The following is a 22,080-nucleotide window of genomic DNA, read 5'->3' on the forward strand; positions in this document are numbered from 1 at the left end:
GTTATAGGTGGTCCTCAGTTTAATGATATTTTGAGGTTACTAATGGTGACAATCAATATGTCGTCATTTGCCACTTTACTTCTTGTTTTTCATTTGGTTGTTTCATATTGGTGTCTTCATACAAATGGTTATTTTTTTTTTTTCTTCTGTGTTAGCACTTGTTAGTAACATACTAATCGACTCACATATAAATCCGTCATGAACTGTATTTGAAATGATAATGTGAAAAGGCCTATTTCCTTTGAACTTTTGTACCTTTTTTCACAGAAAAAAAAAAATCTTAACTATATTGGACAAAAATAATCTTCAATGTGTATATTCACCGCGCCAACAGTGGCTCAAAAGCCTGCCAGTGACCTGACAGGAAGTAGAAACCCAAGTTACAGCAATTGGAACAACACATGCCGACCGACTTAATGCAATTGTGGTTTTAGTGACAGCCATTGATGGTGTAGTGGTACATTCACTGCTTCCGTTCCCATTCAGTGATGTAAAAGCTTGCGCAATATATTGTAATTTATCGCTATGGCGTTTCAGGAAAAAAAAGTTCCACCTGTTGCTGAACACCTAATCCATAAATATTAGTAAATATATTACTGTATTACAAACAATATTACGGTCCTTGCGCAAGATACTGAACCCTAATTTGCTCCCAGTGGACCTGGCAGCGCCTTGCACGGCAATAGCCTCCCATTGGTGTACGAATGTGTGCTTGAATGGATCAGCTTTGGGAACAATAAGGTAAAGATAAAGTGCTATATAAGTGCACTCCAGTTACCATTATTATTATTATTATATTATTATTATTATATTATTATTATTATTATTATTATTATTAAAACGTGACATGCTAGAGAAAAAATCGAGGGTAGAAAACTTTACTTGTATCTATGATTTAAAAAAAAAAAAAAAACTGAGTACAAATGTGTTGACCATTGTTACAAAAAAACAAGAAAACAGACGGATATGTAAAAAAGTGTGATCGTTAGCTCATCTGGTGGGAGGTCATTCGCGCGAATTGATCACGGGTCATTGGCGAGAAACACTTTGTAAGAGTTATCTTTTATTTAGTTGATGTTTACTTGTGTCTGCAGTGACCTAATTCCATGCTGGCGCAGCCGGAGGGGAGAGGGAAAAAAAGCCAATCAAAGGGAAGAAAAGACGTGCGTGATGCAGCGCGGGCACATAGTCGTAGCCCTCAGATATTCTCCCCATTTGATGATAAAAGAGAATGGAGAATAGCAACAGCGGAATGATGAAAGGCCGACAGTGTAACAAATGCAAAGGGTTCAAGTTAACACAACCTTTATCGTTGTCCACTGTTGGGTCATTCAATTGCTACACAATGAAGTCAAAAAGCTAAAAAAATCAAATAAAATCTGCATCGGATATCAAACACATTATTTGAAACATCATCCAAAATTAATCACATGTCCAGACAGAAGCTTCTTTGAACAAAAATATTTTATTCTCATTTTGACAAGCTTATAAAGTAGACATCGATCAAACGGCAACTGAGCAGCTTCTTCATGGAGGGTTAGGTATTAATTTTTGCATTGTTTACGTTGTTATTTTTGCTTCTTGTTTTTGGTTTTGAATGTTTTGAATTGTTTGAGGATTATTTAAAAAGGGGAGGTCAACGCAAACATGTTTTTTTCAAGAATATGTTCTATGCAAGCCCGGGGCAGGGCATTCTGACAAATATTGCATTTGTGGAATAAGAGTTAATCCACTCGTCTTTAGCCATCTGTGGGGGCGGCCATTTTGTCTTCTGACGACTGAAAATGACATCACAACTGCTCACAACGACCAATCACGGCTCAGATTCAGAAAACAGGTCAGCCGACAGAAGACAAAATGGCCGCCCCCATAGATGTTTAAAAACGAGTGCATTTTGCTGCTTAACTTATATTCCACAAACGCAAAATTAATCAGAATGCCGTGTTTCAACTAGTGGGCCTGCTGGGAACATATTCTTGAAAATAATTTGGGTTGACTTCCGCTTTAAGAAGTACACAGTGGTTCCAATTTACGAAGAGACTCACGTTCTTTGGAAGATCGTACTTAGCGAGTTCACAAGAAAGTACGTTGCGTTCTTCAGATTGAGAAATGGACAATGTTTGCCAAAGGAAGCGATGGAAAGGTCATGACCTCTGACGGGGGCATGGCTACGTGCTCTGTACACAGAGGTTGATTTGTACAACGGAAGTCGGAACGTACCGCACTCTATCACTAACCCACGCTAAGACAGTAGTGAAGTCATGAAAATGTCGTCTTTTAATGTAGCCCTCATAAATTGAGGAGCCTATGTATTTAATTAAATTACGTACATTTAAGTAGGAACGGTTGATTTAGATCAAAACATTTCTGTTAGCTGTGGCTCAGTCATGCCTCCAGAGGAACGTTTGCCACATTTACGGCCGCATTTATGAGTCGATCAAGAAGCAGTCTAACATATGGAGTGCCGTTTTCCTGGAAACCGAACGAGTGATTCCCAAGTAAGAAAGTCGCGGCGGGAGACGTGAGCTTCTTTTCACATTTGGCCTGCTATAATCGTTACATTTAACGCCTTTGGGAGGAAAAAAAAAAAGTCAGATCGTCATGTCTTATGAGTGTATTAATACTAAGTAATGCTCGGCAGATGTTCCTCCTCGCGCCGTACAAGCATCGAAAACATCTTGGATGAATTTTCCTCTGGATGGATTCCCAGAGTGCAGCTGTCACGGCGTCCACTCAGATTCAGTTCCCATCTTTCCGAGCCACCCCCCCCCCCCCCCCCACCTGCAACGCTCTCAGCGGACAATACCTGTCTGTGCATAAACACGTAAATTGAGGAGATCTGTCCAATAATCACCTGACCTCTTTTCCCCCTCATGCTCCTTTTTTTTCACCCTTTTGTTGTCTTTCGAAGAAATGCCTTTCATGTTCGCCAGCTATCATCTTTTCATATGTTATTTAGATTTTTTTTTTCTTCCCCGCGGAGCTAGTCGCCACTAAAGTGTCAGCTCGCCGCAAAAAGCGTCACCGCGTTGCCGCCTCATAAAATCCTCTCGTGAAATCAAAGTAGATCAAACAAGAGCGAGCGTATGAAGGTTAGTGCGAGTGCTCGGGAAAACAACAGCAGCAGCAAACAAAACACTCAAGCTGCCTTCTCAAGGTCGGAAAAAGTGATGGATGTTAGGGCCGGGCCGATAATTCGATATCGATATGTGTCGCGATTGACACGTGATCGATACCAACAGAAAATGCCTTCGATAAAACATTCGATAGAAAAAAAACAAAACGATCGCAGCATGGCATGGTGCGGGATGTAGGCAGCGCGCTTCCGCCTCCAAACATGAAGAAGCGTTTAAACCAAAGAAGAAGCAGCTTTTAAACCAATGAGGAATAAGCATTTAAACCAACAAGAAGAAGCTGTTACCTCAACGGAGCATGCTCGCGGGTCCGGCGGCCGTGCGCTACGCTCGCGCGCCCGCCGGCCGTGCGCTATGCTAGCGTCCAGCGAGCGAGCGCGGTAACTTTTCTCAAATAAATGACCACTCGACTCGATACAACTCTTACAATTAAATTATATCATGCACGACAACCCTATTAAAAACCCGTGGATGGAGCCGCGGTGTACAAGTAGAGGAGTTCTTGTCTTTGACATGCTAGCAGTAGTTAGCCTTATCCGACACCGGCATCGCACTCAAGGTAAAATCAAGTAAGTAAAATATGAATGGACTATGGCAATAATGAGTCCGCTAAAAAGATAAAGTAGTCCTAAGACGGTTGGTCAACGATGATGTATGCATTGCAAGAAAGTATTCGTTCACTTACATTGGATGAACATTGAATGAATGTGTCAACAACTGCTTTGGGGTAGACCTAATGCAAATATGCATTTACAATGCACTGATTGAGGACAAACTGCACATGACACTACATAGTGATGTACAAAAAACAGTTAACTGTGATTTAAAGAAAAGGTTTAAAACAAAATAATTATCAATATTGACTCATATGAAATACTTCGATTGTGACAGTTTTTGAAACATTTCTCCGCCCTTCGAAGCACATTATCTTTAAAATGGAGTTTATCTAATCTTTATATCGACCATATGAAATCGTTTTTTTTTCCCCACATTTATTTTCCATTATTTTACTTTTTACTTTACTATAAATAAGGATTATTAGTTAATGATAGTACAATTCATCATTAACGTCAAAGAAAAAAAAAAACACGGTATTCATAAATGTTTGAGTTGACTTCCCCTTATTCCATAATATATAATAACATACAAGAAAATGTTTATTTTGTACAAAGATGTAGTCATGTAAATGACTTTTTTTTCAATTAGAGCGACCATCCTTTATCTCTTCTAATGTGGCAAAGTAAACAAAGTTTTAAAAAGTAATATTTATAATAACCCCAATGTTCTTATAGCTCCAATTAGGTCAAAAGAACAAGCCTGCTTTTGTTTTAAACTACACGTTTGTGTACAGTTGTGTAAAAACGATCTATGGTGTTAACAATTATTCCATCATACATAATTATTTGTATCTTAATTAGAAAACACATACAAAAAAGACATCATTGGTAAAGTGACAAATACGGGAATAGTATTTGTCTTGTTACAGAGCAAAACGTTGCTGTTTTTACTGTCAAAATGACTGCCCAGTACTGTCTGCTGTGTAAATATGCAGCTGGAAAAGCTTTCAAAACGGATCATGAAAGTGCTTCAATTTGACATTGGAAAAGGCGAATGAACTCCAATGTGTGCGTGTGTGTGTGCGCATGTGTGTCTTATAAAAAGCAAGAAAAAAAAGTCATGTGTCAATCAAAAGTTAGGGTTGGGAGGTTGGAATAATTGAAGCTCGCAGACGTGTGCTTGCCGCTGAGCTTTTTCCTTCACCTGCTGAGTTCAGGATTCAGTCGTCCTTGCTTTTGTCCTCGTCCAAAAGTGTCCAACACACATAAAAAAAATCTGAACAAAGCATTATATTATCTTTTATTTGAAGGACACAAGCTGACTGAATCTGGAGCACTTTCCACTATACCTGCTTTTTTTTTTTTTATTATTATTATTTTATTTTTTTTTATTTTTTTCCGTGTCTGATTTTGAGTGATTTTGTTGTTTCTGCTACAATTTTGAAAACCGGCGTCTTTGTTTTCCCACTTTTTTTGCACATCAGCTGTGCTTAGGGCAGATAGCCTGAGCAGACACACTTGATGTGAGTGGTGGCGAAGTGAGTCACTGCACCGTGCCTGTGTGTGTCTCGTGCCGTGCGTGTGTTTTTTTTGTGGAGAGGGGGGGGGGGGCGCAGAGGTGGCAGGCCATCTGTGTTCCACACCGCTCGTTTGGTTTTTTTTTTTGGTTTTTTTGTTGTTGTTTTTTTTGTCTTCTGTTAACGGGTGGAATGTTTTATTCATTGTTAATGTTCAACACGCTTGTGCTTTTTCTCTTTCTTTCTTCAGTGTGTCTGTGGCTGCTTTGTGTGCTGCTGTGTTGTTCACATACTGCTGCTCACGCTTGACTGTATGATCCTTTTTGTTTCTTCACGTCCTGCCATCTCTCCTCATGACGCTGATATTGTTCGGGATCAACTCGTAGGCCGCGTCCACAAATACATGGGTGTTTTTATTGATTAAAAAAAAATATATATATATGTTACATTTGATCTTTTTGTTGTATATATTAATGTATGTATTATTCGGTTGTATGATATTATTCATATTATTTGTCATTTTACTATGTTTTTTGTAGTAGGACGGCTCCCTGCTAACGGCTACATTTTCCGTGAAACGCTGGCCGAACAAATAGCAGGAAGGCTGCCAGTGAGGCTGACCTGTCTTATGAATCTGAGCCGTGATCGGTCGCTGTGAGCAGTTGTGATGTCATTTTCAGTCGATAGAAGACAAAATGGCCGCCCCCGGAGATGGCTAAAAACGAGTGCATTTTGCTGCTTATTTTCTATTCCACAAATGCAATATTTATCAGAATGCAGTGTTTCAACTAGTGGGCCTGCTGGGAACATATTCTTGAAAAAAATTTGGGTTGACTTGCGCTTTAAGTAAAAGCGGTACATGGTACAAAGTAAGAGTGGACAACTAGAGAACTTTAAGCTAGCTGTACGTAAGCTAGCTTATCGCAGGGTGCCTTATTGTAAGTCAGAGGTAGGCAATTTATTTTTCGAACGGGCAAAGCAACTCACGCGTGTTAAATTTGATTTGAATGTCTTAACAGTAAATTATTTTTGTTTTAATGAGCTGCCATTGTGTAGCTCTTCCAGGTATATTTTGTTGTAATTAGGAAATAAAAATTTGAAGAAAAAAAAAAAAACTGATAAAAAGTGTATTCAGTTGTATTAAAATGAAAAACATCTTTATGATATTATTTATTAAAAACGTACGGTACTTTGCAAAAGCCCTCGGCCAACCATAGCTTTGCTGTTTTTACAGCACTGTTGCCATTTGTCAATTGTTTCATATTTTAAATTATTTGTATTGTATTTATGTTCTTTGCTCTGTGAGTTTTTGTATTTAAATATTTGTAGTGTGTTTTTTTTGTTGTTGTTGTTGTTGTTGTTTTTTTAACTGAAGACAATAGGTTTTTGTTCCTTTTCTGGCTATGTGCGTTCTTCCACCTTGTGATTTTCTGTGGTGAGTTGTGTACAGCGTGCGTTGACATTTTTTGTGTACTGTATTTGATTTGAAAGTGCTTTTGAAAAATACCCTTGTGTTTGTGGACGTCGCATTAGATCGGCTCTAGCCCTAGAGAGTGGAGACCTGTTTTGGAGCTAATGGGGTCCTCTCTAAATGGTAACGAACAAGTGCCCTGAGCAGTATCAAGTCCATGTGGATGGTGTATTTATTAAGCGGGTTCGGTTACAAGGCCGAAAACGTCATCTCACGTGTTGCCTCTGTCATTTGTTGCAGGACAGCAGTCTCTGAGCAACAGCAGGGACATCAGCGCCATGGACACCCTCCCCCTCAACGGCAACTTCAACAACAGCTACTCCCTGCGAGACGACGACTATGAAGCTGTCGGCGTGCGCGCCCCCCCGCCCGACATGGGGGGCCTCAACCTGAACGACGCCGCCTTTGAGAAGATGATCATATCTGAGATTGTGCACAACAACCTGCGGCCCCGCGCCGCCCCGAGGGACCGCGGCGACGCCCAGCGGGACAGGGACCCTGCGCTGGCCCCGCAGACCAGGGCGGCTGTGGACCGGGGCGGCGGCGGCGGCGGCGGCGAGGACGACGCCATCGAGGCGGACCACGTCGAGGCGTCGTCCCCGCGGAGAGGAAGCGGGCGAGAAGGCCACGCGCCCCTGGAGCTTCTTCTGCACCCCCACCACAAGGAGGCCCTGGAGGCCCCCCTCCTGCCCCAGAGGACTCACTCCCTGCTCTACAATGCTCAAAAGGCTCCCAGGCGGCTGGAGGGCCAGGTGGAGACCGTGACGCCGGAGGAGGACGCGAGCGCCGACAACAGAGACTCGCTCTACACCAGCATGCCAAACCTGCGGGACACGCCCTCCGCTTCACCGTACCCCCGCGAGGAGGAAGAAGAGGACGAGCTCTCCCCTTCCACCCGGTGCGACGGCGAGGACGCGTACCATAAAAGCATGCCCGAGCTCGGGGACGCGCCGCCGCTTTCCTACTACCACATAAACCGAGTGCCCAGTGACGGCTGCGTCCCCCCGGCGCCGCCCGCCCCCCAAGAGGGGGACGCCTCCAGCGACGGACAGATGCAGATCATCACCAGCCTCTGAGCTCAAACCCCAGCGGGCGGGTGTTTTCGGTTGATGTCAAGTGAGCCGCTGAGCCCGGCTCCGCACTCCACAAGCGCCCCAGGAAGTTGGGGCCTCGTTGGGTGGGTAAAGGAATGAATCAGTGACTTTTTTTTTTTTTTTTTTTTTTTTTTTGCACACGGAACTCGTTGACACTTCAAATCTTCTGAGGCCTGAATGTGGACTGTGACTACCCTGCTGTCAGACTATGGAGGTGCACAGACTGTGTAACTTGTCAAATCTTAAAAAGACTGTTTAGCAGTTACAGACCACACACAAAAAGAAAAAAAAAAAAATCTGGCATTTTACAGTTTTGGTCATACTGCGTGCGCGGTGTGTGCCGATCGTCTCGACACAGAACCGCTTAACACATAAAGCTTCTGTTCCACCACTGGTCTAGAATCCTGTAGGCCAAGACAGAAATCTTGCGAGATTAGTCGTGATCGAACACAAACAAAGAACAAACACGTCCGGATATGTGGAATTGAGGTTTCCTGAATGTTGTCCAAGTGACAGGAGGTGGGAATGTTGTAGAAGGGTGATGTTGTCAATAAAGACTTGCGTTGGAAACGACTTCTTGCCGTCTGGCCAACACGTTTATACAAAATATGACATCTGGTTGGACGAGGTTGTTTTATTTTATGGCCGCTTTCTTGTTCCTCAGTCAGGGCACTTCTTGATTGGCTGCATTCTGTCCATGTCACAATTCTCGGAGCCATAACTCGGGAGTAGTCAGCCTTCCCCACACACACACACACAAACATTTTTGCTATTTATAACATTGGTCAACAGCCAATTTTAATCAGCAATGGCTTTATGTGTCCCTAAATGTATTTTTGACACCGATTTAAAAAATGTCTTTACTTTCTTTGTAGCACATCATGTTTTCGATCTTTTTGTTTGACTTATCAAAGCTTTCACAATACGGATTTTACTATGCGCCGTAATTTATAGCTATGTTTCATACAAAAATTCCAACCCTTAATTGAAAAATATTAGTAAAAAGATACGATGTATATTATTGGTATTATATTATTATTATGAAGACCTTATGTGCTACAGAAAAAAACAAGGGCAGATTCTGAATCAGTGCCAAAAATTCATCTAGAAAGGTTTATTTGCCTCTTTGATTGAAAAATTTAGGACAAATTTGCTGACTGGTGTTATTAAACACGTGCCAACATTTAAGCTCGTCGGCCCCAACCTGTCTTGGATCCTATTCTCGGGACAAATTCACTTTTAACACACCTCAGATCAGAGGACCATATTATAAGATCAAACAATCTTATGATGTAATCTTAAGATATGTAGTAAAATAGTCTGGCATTTGTCGTCGACTGGGCAAAATTGGGACAAAACCAAAAATCTTTGTGTGTACCAGGAGTCAAGGATGGAAATATTTAAATATCCCAGTAAAAAGGTCCTGACACACTCCTGGTGATCTTAAGGTGGGGGAAGGGGGCGGGGTCTTTGGGGGTGGGTCGGGGGCGGTCTTTCCAAAACCAGGCTCTTTCTTAACAAATTCCAGCGGCTCCACAGGTAACGATTGTAAAGTAATGAAACCACTAATTCAGACTCAGGCCTTATATTTTCTCTATTGCACAATTAACTGTTGTCAAAGTAACAGCTACAGAATTTATATTTTGCTGTACCACTAGTGTAAAAGATAGGGGAAAATGTTTCAAAAAAAAATTACAAAAAAAAAAAAAAACACTGAAAAAAAGAAAAGGCAACCATTCGGTAGTTAACCCGTCTTTCATGTTAATAGAACTCTTCATGTAAGGTTAATAAAAACAAAGGAAATGTGCTTTTGCTCCCTCTCACACTTGACTTGTTGTACGATCAAATATGTTTTAAAAGAAGAAAAAAAAAATACAGTATTTGGAGAGAGATACAAATCCATAATGCTCACATCTCTGCTTGTGAAGTGATTTTGCTTTCATGGACAACTCTGAAGGAAATGTGTCACCAGGACTTTTTGTTTACGGACACTTTCTTTTACGCTTGTTAATTTATTAACGGAACTATTCAGTTGGAAAAAAAATGTGCAAAGTTTGTTGCGGCACTGATTAGGTTCATGTTATTTGTTTTGTAAGAGCCCATTGTCAGCAGATATTTAATTCAACTCCTGTTTGATATCAATTAAATGTGAATTTTTTTTCTTGTTCACAAATGCCCCAATCCTTATTTTACCAACAATTTCTGTCTTGTATACATCTGTAAAGTGCCAAAAGGAAAGACATTTGAAATTGTTTTGTGCAACCCACATAGATGGAATCCTACAGAAGTACCTGGGCCTACATGCTGTACAAGTAAGTGGCGCAGTCGCAAACAATTTTTGGGATAATTCTGCGATATTTGTGTACTCAACCTTAATTTTCCCAACAAATAGGTGAAAGTTCCCCTATCAATAGGTGTCCTATTGATACATAGGACATATCTCCGCAAACAGACCATCAGACTCTGTGTTGAATTTGCTTCTAATGCTGTGATAGTTACAGAATCAACGGACGTCCTTGTTTCACTGGAGAATTCGTCTCCAGAGTCGGAGTGTCGGATCTTGATCATGCCGCTGATGCGTCTGATATTTGCAGTAATCAATGGCTATCCTTGTTATTTCACTGGAGAACCTGTCTTGGGAATCACAGAGTGTCGGACGGCATATGCACAAGTTAAAGATATATTTGCAGACCTTGACTTTGCCGATAATGCTTTGATTTTTGTGGAATTAATGCTATTTTGCTGTTAAGGTGATGCTGACGTTAGCAATAAGTGTCCTTGTTGCCTTGGAGAACCTGTCTTGGATTGTATGCATCCTGGTTGAAGTCAGATTCACAGACTTGAACTTTGCCGATGACACGCTGATATTTGGGGAATAAATGGATGTCCTTGTTTCACTTGAGAATTGGTCTCTGGAATCAGAATCTTGGTTAAGTAGAGATTAATGGATTTCGACTTTTGCAGAAGTTATAGATACTCTCATTTTTAAAATATATGTATTGCAACCCTTTAGCTTTAGTTTGCCACTTGACATAGTTTACGGTGAGCAGCTGAACAACTGTAAACTTCCACGACTAACTTTTCTCTGTATCACCTTGAGAAGTTTACGACCCAACCTTTACCGGTATCAACTCCACAAGGATCCTCGTCTGCCTTTTGGACCTATACTGGAATCTTACTTCGATGTCGCTGAGGTGGACTGCGTGCTGGCCTGGGTGGCCACCGGGGAGTCTCCTGGCATTTAGATTCTTGATTGATATAAAAAAGCGAATCCTGACCTGAATTATTTGTTACCTTATCTTTCGTGGCCAGATGTGCACAGCAGGGCCAATTTGTGAACCCCCTCCAAAGGCGTCTTGTAGCAGTGTTTGATTAATGGAGCAGACAAAGAGCTGCATTACAGTATCATTTATTTGTTTCTGTCCAACAACACAAATCTTACAGTCATTTGTTTTCCTCATCAAACCCCGGAGGGAAATAAGTGTCCCTTTATGCGCTAAGTGCTCAGCTGTGTTCATTGGCATTCACTAACTAGGTCTCTTTATTCGGCTTTATACAGCTAGTTACACGGCGGATTGTTAGCAATTTTTTTCCTGGGAAAACATAAGCGGGCCGCCAAGAGTGGTCCGAAATAGTAATGATACTGTGGGAGCCCTAAACAATGAACTGAAACTTGGAAGTAATTTCCCACAGGATGAACTGGGAAAAATGAAGCAGACGACTGATTAGGAGCCAAGAAAATAGCTTTAAGGCAGTGGAGTGCTAGCAAGGAGATGGATCAAAATGACCCCAAATGCATCGTAGACTAGATGTCTTTCAAAATCATTAGGAGTCCTGCTCTATTATTGAGCAATATTCAGCCACTTAACAGGGATGGATTCAATTGTCTATATCGTATCTACAGGTACACTAACAGGCAGTAGAGGGAAGTGAAGATAAATAACAGATCGCTATAGCTAGCTTCTAGATTTAGTGAGCATGGCTAATTATAAAGGCCCTCCTTACATTGTGCTCTGTAGCTTGTAGGCTAGCATATTTTGCTCTCCTGGAAAAACAAATAAACACAAAAATAAATCAAAAATATTGGGTGGGGGGCGAATCTGCGACTACGCGAATCCTCAGATGCCAAACCGCGAGTATGAGGAAGTTGACTATAGTGGGATTCATAACAATGGAACACTAAAATCACATATACTATTGTTCCCACCTAGACGCTGTAAGGTGTGTACCTATTTATATGCAATACAGTATAGCTGTCTAGCTTGTTCGATGGATGGTTCATATAGCTAAGATCGTGACCTAACTATAGCCATAAAAATGTTGTAATTGTGGTGTTGTTGTTTTTTCTTACAGGGATTAAAGTATCTTGTAAGGCTAACATGTAAACGTTTTTGAATTGGTATAGACACTAATAGCTACTGGTATTTGAAAAATCTAAAATCTCAGGGTCGGAGCATAGGTACCAAACAGAAATATAAAAAAGAAAAGAAAAAAAAACGTTTAAAGTGGATATAGGCTAATTATCACCACCCTCTTTCCAAGTGTGCTGCCTGTTTTAGATGGCTCCCTCCTCCAACACACCTTCAAATAATCAGTATCGTTATCAGGCTTCTGCAAAGCTTGCTGATGAGCTAATGATTTGAATCAGGTATGCTGGGTGAGGGAGACATCTAAAACAGGCTTAGGGGTGGTCGAGGACCGGACTTGGGCACCCCTGCTCTAGAGTATTCAGTAAGTCACATTTTTCGGGGAAATTCAATTTACAAAAAACGAAACCAAGAACAGTGGAGCTCGGACTCGCACCCTAAATGTATCTAGCGTTTGAGTTTAGAAAGCGAGCCAAGTCAATTTAGTTTGCTAGCTAAATAACTCACAGATTTAATAAGCTAACGATGGTGCCGACTTTGTATGTCCCTCTAACTTCTGAAGTAATTGTGTTTTTTGTTGCTGTTTTCTGTTACAGGGACTAAAGTATCTTGTTTGGCTAACACCACAGGTGATAAGTGTATTTTATTGTGGCTTCTATAAACCACAGAGCCTAACTAACTAATGCGAACTCGCTAGCTTGGTAATGAATAAAGTGCTGTTAGTTGTGAGTAGTTTTCCGTGCCTTTCTCACAGAGGCACTGTATTTATCCCCCCAAACAAACGCGCAACAGTAACAAGCCAATAAAACCTATTTTAAATGAATGTTATTTTACAGTTATGTCAGTAAGCCATAAGCGGATGGCGTAAAGCTAGCGCGATAGCAAATCTTTCAACCGCTGCGGCCCGGAATGACCACACACGAGCTCAGCGGGAGCTCTTGCTATGTGCAGCGTGCACATGTTGCGGCTGACGCATTTTATGAGTTTTGATGTCAAGAGACCAGCGCAGAGGCCAAAGATGCGGACGTGCGAGTCGTCCGTGGCTCTCTGCCTCTTTGAGGAAGCTTTTTATTCGCCTGTAAATCACATTCAAAGCACGAAAGAAACCTTGTTCTGAAGTGTAGAGACCCATCACAAAAAGGCTTTTCTGTCTTGTGATGTCATTTTCATAAAGGCTGAGGACAGCGTTTGCATGATGCATATATATTGGTTCATTATCACCTAGTCACCTGTGCTTCGTATTATCTCCTAAAGCACATTGAATTGTGTAATGGAACAATGTAATATACATAGACAGACGATCACGTCCTTTCCTCAATGTGACGAAAGGCGGCTTGACTTGCAAGTTGTTCTGTCAAATTATTTGCATTGGGGATGTAAAGTCAAAACACTTTCCATAATGACTTTATTAACTGTTTAACATTTTAACATTATTAACAGTGAAAATATGCCTTTTTGTTCAAAATACAGCACAATGAAACTAACATCAAGACAAACTATTCTCACTCTATTATGATGCCAAACATAATGGAGAGGGAACAGGAAGGTTGTTTGCACAGACATACTGTCACCTCGAGGGTTTTATATAAATATTGCTGTGTAATTATTAGTGCTGTCAAGCTATTAACATTTTTAAAACTAAATCGTCGCCAAATTTTCCATAATTGATCGAGATTAATCGATATTTGATACTTGCTTGCTCATCCACGCGCTCCTCGCATTATTCCATGCAGAATCTTCACTACGCCCAGATTGCATTCAAAAAGTACTAAAAAATCAAATCAACGATCAAAAAAGTCAACGTTTTCCAAAAGATGAAAGCACGTCTTCTTCCTCCTCTTTGGCGGCAAATTAAAAAGATGGTGGACGCCAGAGAGGACATTAGCAGCTTTTCATTTTGGATGCCTTTGATGTTGCAGCCGCCGGTGAGTTTGGACATCATTTCACGTCTACACTGGTTAAATAAATAAATGATTAAATAAATAAATAAATAAACACATCAAACAAAGTGCTGCATTCAAAACTGCATCACACATAAAGACCGAAAACAGCTGATTACTGTATATCATACATTCATTGCATATTATTGCATGCTGCCTGTGAATGATTAGAAGCCAATGTATATAATATATGTTGGATTTGAACCCCCTGGACTCACTACTCATTAATACTAAAACTGAGCGTAACTTATGTGTAGACTTGTACAACAGACTGTTACTTTTCCTGCTCAGAATTTGGTTTGATGTTTTTTTGCCACCGTCTTTTGCTTTTTTGGGGGTCATGAGTTTTGGTGATGATATTTGGGGTCACAACTGTGCAGTAATCATTGGTGACTTTGATTAGTGAAGTCAGGTAAAGTATTATTATTGTTATTATTCAATTAATTATTAAATGCGATGAAAGAATATACCGGTACATATTAGAAATATAACAGAAAAAAATTACTGCAATTTTTTAAAATTGTTTTCTTCTTGAAGGGGTTCCCTTATTTTTGCATCGTATGACAGCAAAGAATGTTAACGGTTTTCTTTAACCATTATTTCCAATGGGGGAAAAAATGGAAGTATATCTTCTTCAGAAAGAATTATGTTCAACTTGAGAGATTCCGCAGTATCCCAAACTCTTTTTTGTTTACTTTTTGACCCTCTCCACCAAGGTCTTGCTGGGAAAAATAATATTAACATTATTATTAAAGTAAAAACATGGCATTCTTTGAGACATTATATTGCCGGATAGGAATCTTTCCTTTCGCCTCAGCAGGAACTATGCATAATTACATTAGGACGAGCACAATGCAGAAGGGCTATATTATATCCTCAGGGCCTGTGTAAATGTACAGCTTACATTCCTCCACGTTTCACTCTGCACAAACAAGATAAAGACTCTCCGCCGCTCGCTCGCCGCCGTCCCACAGTGCAATGAAGTCGGCGGCCCACTTGGCTGCTCTGGTTCGAATTTGCAGCCCAAGCAAAGAGTCAAAACAGCCCTGCGAGCACTAATCTTTCATACCTGAGGCTTATCCCTCTGTATTGGGCTTATGGAATATGTACCCTGCGAGTGGATGTACAGTAAATGTGTGGTGAAAATCTGTATCAAATAACCTCTCAAGTATGTAAGAAATTCTAATTTATGTGTGTTCCATTTGTTAGTCAAAGCAATAGTATGGGATAATTTACCCTGAAAATCAGTATGAAATCAATCATTTGTTGTTGCATTAGCTTTTAATAAGGACAATAATGCCTTTGCCAGGCTTTTCGACAATGACTCACCAGTTTTAGTCTTCTATAACGTTGGAGGACCCGCCAGGACGCAGTTATATCCATAATGCTATTCAAACCAACAGTATGTAATAATATCATGTTCAAATAACAACAGAAAAATAATGTTGACGTTTTTGCTAGCATTACTAGCAATAGTGCTAATGCCACTATTCTGAGTTTTACTGTATATTAAAGTACCGGCATAAACAATGTTTATAAGGTCATTAAACAAGACAAGTTCTGTTAGCATTAGCAATGTTAGCATTTACTAGCTTCTCATATTTTGAATAAATTCTCATTGTTTGTCGTCATACAGCCAAGAGAGCCCATTGAGCAAATATGTTTTTTGTTTTTTTTTCTTGCTTTGAGTCTGATTATACCAGTAGGCTGCCAAACAGAGGTAAAGCTGTCTCCGGCATTATACAGTAAACACACACTCAGGCGAGATGTGTTTTTGTTGGGTTCTCTCCGCTGAAATAATAGCAACACATTCCCCTCCTTCCACCCTATGACACAACATATGACTGCCATTAGCGCAAAAGCTCCGGGGAGGAGGAATTTTCCGATATTTAAGCAATTGTTCCCACAGTTTGTGGCCGTTTGAGAGCAGATGTAATGATTGTAATTTTTTAACGTGCAGCAGAGGGATTGAGAAAAAAAGGCAATATCTGAGTAGACCGCATGACTCCCTGTCAAGCATAAGCAGCACTTCAAACTCGTGAAATTAAATATGAGCATTCTATTTTCCTGCACTTGTCACTTCAAAGTGCTGTTTGATATGTCAATTTGTACAGATGTTATTGACAAAAAACAGTCATTACTGCGCTGTATTTCATAATATTGAATAATACATAACTGAATTTTGATGTTGTGTTTTCATTTACATTGTTGGCTGAATGACACATGCCTTGGGATAAAAATGATGAAATTGGGATTCATTTCCTCTTTTGCTATTCAAACCATTCCTACAATTTGCAGAATGCAAATGGTGGAGTCCAACCCGCCCAATTCCCATGAATCAGGAAGTAGCCCAATACTAACAATCAGACAGAAAAACAAACCAAAATACAATTCTCTTTTGTTCGATGCATTTATTTGAGTCACGTTGAAAATGATCACGCTCTGTAGAATCCAAACAATGATATGGCCCCATAACCATAGAAATGCTCCCCTGTCCCCCCAAAAAACAAAATTGTATGGCCCGTCGTCTTACATCATCAGGAACGAGCGTGATAATTAACAATTGGACAGAAGAACATACAAACAAAAAGGTCATTCATTCATTTATTTATGAAAAAAAAAAATCAAGATCAAGAATCAAAAATGGCACTGCTCGCTAATGTTAGAATCCTCATTTTAGGGCATCTTCTTTGAACCAGGACGTAACCTGCTAACTAAAAGAAACAAAATCAAACTTTCAGTCCTGAACTGCTTTTACAACAACTGTTACCTCTTCCCTACATAAAAAAAAAAATGGCATGGTCCCGTCATCATATGCCTTCCTTTGCAAACCAGGAAGTAGCTTGTTAATATATGAACACACTTTTACAAGAGGAATTTATTTTCTCCTTGTGTCGTTTTCGATCATGATAGAACCGTTCAGCCCACATACACCAGAATCTGTTAAGGAGGTAAAATACCTCTGCACAACACATACCACAGGAAATTGGCTCAGGATATTTTTTTTAGAGATATCTGATAATTGTGTCTATTGACGATTTTGATATGAATCGGGGGGGGTTTAACCAGTCCCGATTATCTGTTTGTGTGTACCGTGCTTCACATAGGGAAATACACAAATAAAGCACTCTGACATTTCCCCCCCCCCTTCTCAATTCATCGCTAGTCATCTTTTCATTTGCCATCTCTTCCGAAGAGGAGAGATAAGTGACATATTAAAGGCAACATCCTTTAAAATGAAACACTTAAATTGAAGGCTGTAACGCGATAAAGCAGCGACGTAGTCAGCCTGCCGTATGTCGCCGCCGACTTCCCAGCGTGAGTATTACACAGCGGGGTTGGCGGGGTGACTCTGATCGATGCTGTATTTAAAAGTTTAATTCACAGCTAATGTACTTACACTATATTAGCAGCGAGCACACCCCAGTGGCGCCGGGCCGGTCTCATTTTTGCAATGAAAAGTGTAGCATGTGGAGATAATTAGGAGGGAAAATCAATGTCACGCTCGCATAGAAAGCAATTGCTTTCCCGCGCCACCGCTTTGAAAATAAAAGTCACATGAGAGAAAAACGTTGGACCTGCGCACACGGCGACACGTCTTATTTTCGGGCCTTCTCGCAGGCGTTCTAATGACCCTTTGGCTCTGATGTTTGGCTTAGAAGTATCAAAAAACTCAAACGAAACCACGCCAACATGCAACTCAAACTAGGATATGTTTCGTTGTGGCCTTTCCTTTGGAAAGATCCTGCTGTAAACTTCCTGAGAAGACGTGGACATAAATACGGTAAAACGTTTTTTTTTTCTGTAATTTTTGTTAATAAGAACTTCCTCGTAGTAAGGAAAACTTGCTATTGTGATCATTTTTATGAGACTTGGGAATTTTACAGAAAGAGCGGTCGTTTCAACTTTCCATGAAACGAGGAATAAAAGCGACTGCGGGAGACCAAAGGATGCCGTGATCATTTCATGGAATTTCTTTTTAATGTTCTTCTGTCGGAGATCAACCTTAGAAATTAAGTTTTCAGGAGAGCAAGTTGAGCTGCGCTTATTCCCACTGCGATTTGCTTTCATTGCGACTTCCTGCAAGAGTGCATCCGAAATGACATGCGACTCTTAGGAAAGTCACATTCAGAAATAAAAAGAGCTTTTTGCCATTAAAATTGTGTTTTGACTCGCTGGAGTCCGTGCAAAGGATTGGAATGAATGAATGAATGAAATATAACAACCACACATAGCAGAGAGCAGAATATGGCCACCTGCATCTGGATCAAATCCACCCAAATTGTGTTACACCACCTGCGCCACAACTTAGACCTGGCTTGACTTGGTCTAAAGTCTAATCTACTCTGCCACTAAATGTGTGTGTGTGTAATATGAAACGCTCTCGGTCCACCGGAACGCCCAGCAAGGCTTGGAGCGGTCTGATAAAATCTGCCCTGGCACGAAAATGAAGATTCCAAATTTTTACTGCCTATGAAAATACAGCCCCGCAGTGCTCGATTGTTTTCACAGAGCAGAGACAATACGGCGAGAATCGTTACATGTTCTATTTGCAGTTTTTACTGAGGCGCGGGGAGGCGCATCTGCAGCACCTCAAACTGCACTTCGCGCTACCAGTTGCGACCGGCAAGAAATTAGGGCCCCTATATGTTTAATCCTCCCTTTGTTTTATGTCCACTGGGAGTAACAAAACAGCTTGAAGCAAGAAGACTTTTTTTTTTTTTTTATTAGCTTTGTTAGGTTTCTGCTTAACTAAGCGGCGCATGTTCAAGGAGGGAAGAATTTGCTAAGAGTTCTCCAAATCAAAGGATCCTTTGGTGTGCACATCTGAGGAGAAAGCACAAAAACTGATCACGTCTTCCCAACTATATTATGCAATCATTGGTTTGGTCATTCATACATTTGTACCATTTGTATGTATTAACCAATATATATTTTTAATTCCATATTAGACACAATTTATGTTTCAAAATCCTCCAAGATATTCGTGAGAACAAAACTGCTGCTGGGAGACATGTTTCAAATTGACATGATTGTATGTAGAATAAAAATGTGTCCACTTTGATGATTCAAATTGATGGACGGATTTTTTTTTTTTTTTTCTTAAGCATGTGTGACAGAGATACGCGTGACGTGCTATCGCGTCCAAGGACAAGTTAGATTTAATTCTCATGATATGCGTATTATAGCCGAGTGGAATCTGAAGACACAAGCGGGCTGTACATCCTATTTATGTTGACGATGGCTTCTCTGTTGTGATTTGTCATCCCACAGGGAAAGGCGCCCTATATCGTGGCACAAATCCCTCTTCACCCCTGCGGAAATGAGCCAACACAGAAAAGCTTCATCCATGCCGATTTTCCATGGGAGCCCTGAAGGTCTCGCCGCCCGTATCTCAGGCGAGCCAGCTTCAAATTTGAATTATGCTGATTAGAATTCAACTGTGGTCAGAAGATTGCTCCCTCCAAATCAATGCCTGATGAGCTTGGCCTTTAAAAAAAAAAAAAAAAAAAAGAGAGAGAAATTCAATTAAAATTGCAGATTGACATGCAGGGTTTGGTAATGGTGGGTTGAGGGACTGTTTCCTCGTGTGCGTGAGCTGGTTAGCTCTGGATTTGGGCTTGAGGGGCTTTGTGAGCTTGTTAAAAAAATGCTCCTTTTCATTTTTCCAGCTGTAGCCTTTTCAACGGTGCATTAAACAAACGATACCCTTGAAAAGACACGACCGGTGGAAGAAGACATAATGCGTACTCTTTTTACCCCTTGGTCACATTTGGATGGCTAAGGAGAAGGTAAAAAGATAAAAGCAATTTGTAGGCCTTTCCATCATATACAAAACAATGTCTCTGAAACTAAAGATGGTGTCACGATACTAGCTATTGAGTGATGGCGTGTGTGTGTATGTATATATATATATATAATCACATTTTTCAACTCCAATTTTTTACAAAGCTTGGAACTGATATTTACCTGGGTAAAATCTTTCTCTCTCTCTCTCTCTCCGGTTTCACTGCGAGGCAGAAATGATAACCACTAGCCTAATTCATATGCAATATACATATACAGTATAATCGACGTACCGTATATTAATTTCGCAGAAACAACGCTGACTTACCAAATGCCTTTCCAGCACTAAAATGTCCCTGCTGTGTGTTTTCCATCACTTGCTCACATTTACTCTGTCATCCTGTCTGGAAATGGACAAACGCTGAACAAATAAAACAAGTTTCGGATTTCAGCGTCGCCTTCCACAATACGAAGCAAGCACGAACGTCAGACTTGGATGCCTCACAAGCGCCACATCCATCTTCTCCGACATTGTCCAGGCAAGACAGGAGAGGAACTTTGGCCATCAGCTCTCCTCTCTGGACCTGTCCATCACTGTCAGTGCGGATCAGCCGCGCAGAACTTATCGTTTCTCTCAGACCGGCCGAGCTCAGTCTCGTGACAGACCGATGTTGCATCTGATTCTGAGCAATGTCGGCCATGGCAGTGGGCGGCCATGACGGCGTGAAAAAAATTGGGAGTGACGGTCAGGACAAATTTGCACAAATCCCTCAACTCGGGTGGGAGCTCCTCACACCAAGCGGCGCGCCAATGCAGTGCATGCGCAGGCACACACTCTTGCGCTCGCTGTCTGCACCACATGTGCGAATTCTATCATGAAGAGCCGAGCGTTCCGCAGGACTCTTTCAAATAAACCACAACAGGCAGCAAAGCCGGCTTCGTAACCTCCCACAGAGACGTGGCGGAGGGGGACAGTCCGTGGAGAAGTGAGAGCGGGGGATTGGAATTTAATTAAAGCCTTAAAGCCACCCCCGAGTCAAATAAGAGACAAAGGGATGAGGCGCAAATGGAAAATGGGGTGCCTTTGTTTGTCCGGTGGCTGCCACAAGAAAATCATTGGCGGAGACGTCTGTGTGGAGGAGCCAGTTCAAAGTTTTTTGATGGATGAACAACTGACTGAGGCATTGGCCCTTTCATCCCAGCTTCTTTTAATTATGTATGGAAAGCTTGGCCTTCAATAACAGGGCTGCAAGAGACACTGACAAATATAGACGCGGTGACACGTCCCGGGCGCCTGTCCAATCGATACATGGGCGGGTGACAAATTAAAAGAAAAAAAAACAAACACATTTTTAATCTGGCAAGCAGAAAGATCTGATCACTTAAGAGAGCTATGTGATCTCTCTATCAGCCTATCAGCAAGTATGTTCGACCGAATATCATGAAATGACAAGCTGGTGCTCCTTGGATTTGTTATAAATTGACTGTGTGCTTTCGAAAAGCCCGAAAAAAGAAGCACAAAGCAAAAGTTAATTAGCGGTAGCATGCTAACTAACAAACGGATGGTAAAACACAAATTGTCACTCTCGAGTTCCTATTTGGACTATTTTTTTTTTTTTTCCCCCCCCAGTCTATATTGTTGCTCATGTCACGTGTTATTTTTTAAACAAAATAATACCGGTAATCATTCTGAGGAGTTGAAAGCAGCTTGGGGGCAAATCTCATAACTCAACTGAACATTTCAGTTATCTGAGGAGTCTTGTAACTTCACCAAAGTCGAAAGGAGTAAGAAATCCTCGATAGACAAAAACAAATGCAAATAGGTTTGGTACGTCTGAGTTGGCCTGTTTTGTTAAAATCGATAGCTGTAATGCTTCGGTGTAGAAAGAAGCCCGTAAGCCACAAAGGTAAGTTTGCATGCAGATTGATTTCCGTCTATTAGACAGTCAAGTCAGTTCATCGTTTTTTGTAGTAATCAGTCGTGGCTCTAAGACATTCGAATGTTGAAATTGGGAAGATGTATGCAACTACTGTTGTTAACACAGTTTTGGGAGACCATTGAGATCTTTTCTCTAGTTCGGGGCTCGGCACGACCGCAGACTCAGACGGGCACCGCTAGTGGCGGCAGTGGCGTCTCTGTGTCCGTAACATTCTAATCAACAACAGCATAGACTTTTTTTCCCATGAATTAGATTAGAACATCATTGAACATC

General features: G+C 41.0%; 1 protein-coding gene across 9 annotated transcripts in view; it reads left to right on the forward strand.

Annotated features, from left to right (window-relative positions):
• The window catches only part of LOC147141138 (adhesion G protein-coupled receptor L2-like), a 119,460-nt gene extending 111,114 nt beyond the window's left edge, over nucleotides 1-8,346 (forward strand). For 5 of the 9 annotated variants that reach the window (XM_086042700.1, XM_086042702.1, XM_086042701.1 and 2 more), the window contains one exon: nucleotides 6,920-8,346. In XM_086042700.1, coding sequence (XP_085898826.1) covers nucleotides 6,920-7,755 — 836 coding nt within the window. In that variant the 3' untranslated portion in view covers nucleotides 7,756-8,346. Of the gene's footprint in view, nucleotides 1-5,175; nucleotides 5,230-6,919 lie in introns of all 9 variants that reach the window. The other 4 variants (XM_086042706.1, XM_086042707.1, XM_086042709.1 and 1 more) reach the window with 4 other exon arrangements.
• The last annotated feature ends 13,734 nt before the right edge of the window (nucleotides 8,347-22,080 follow it).

This window comes from Filicampus tigris, chromosome 10 (genome assembly GCF_054856515.1).
Source record: "Filicampus tigris isolate MCC_2025a chromosome 10, RoL_Ftig_1.0, whole genome shotgun sequence".
Classification (NCBI taxonomy): domain Eukaryota; kingdom Metazoa; phylum Chordata; class Actinopteri; order Syngnathiformes; family Syngnathidae; genus Filicampus; species Filicampus tigris.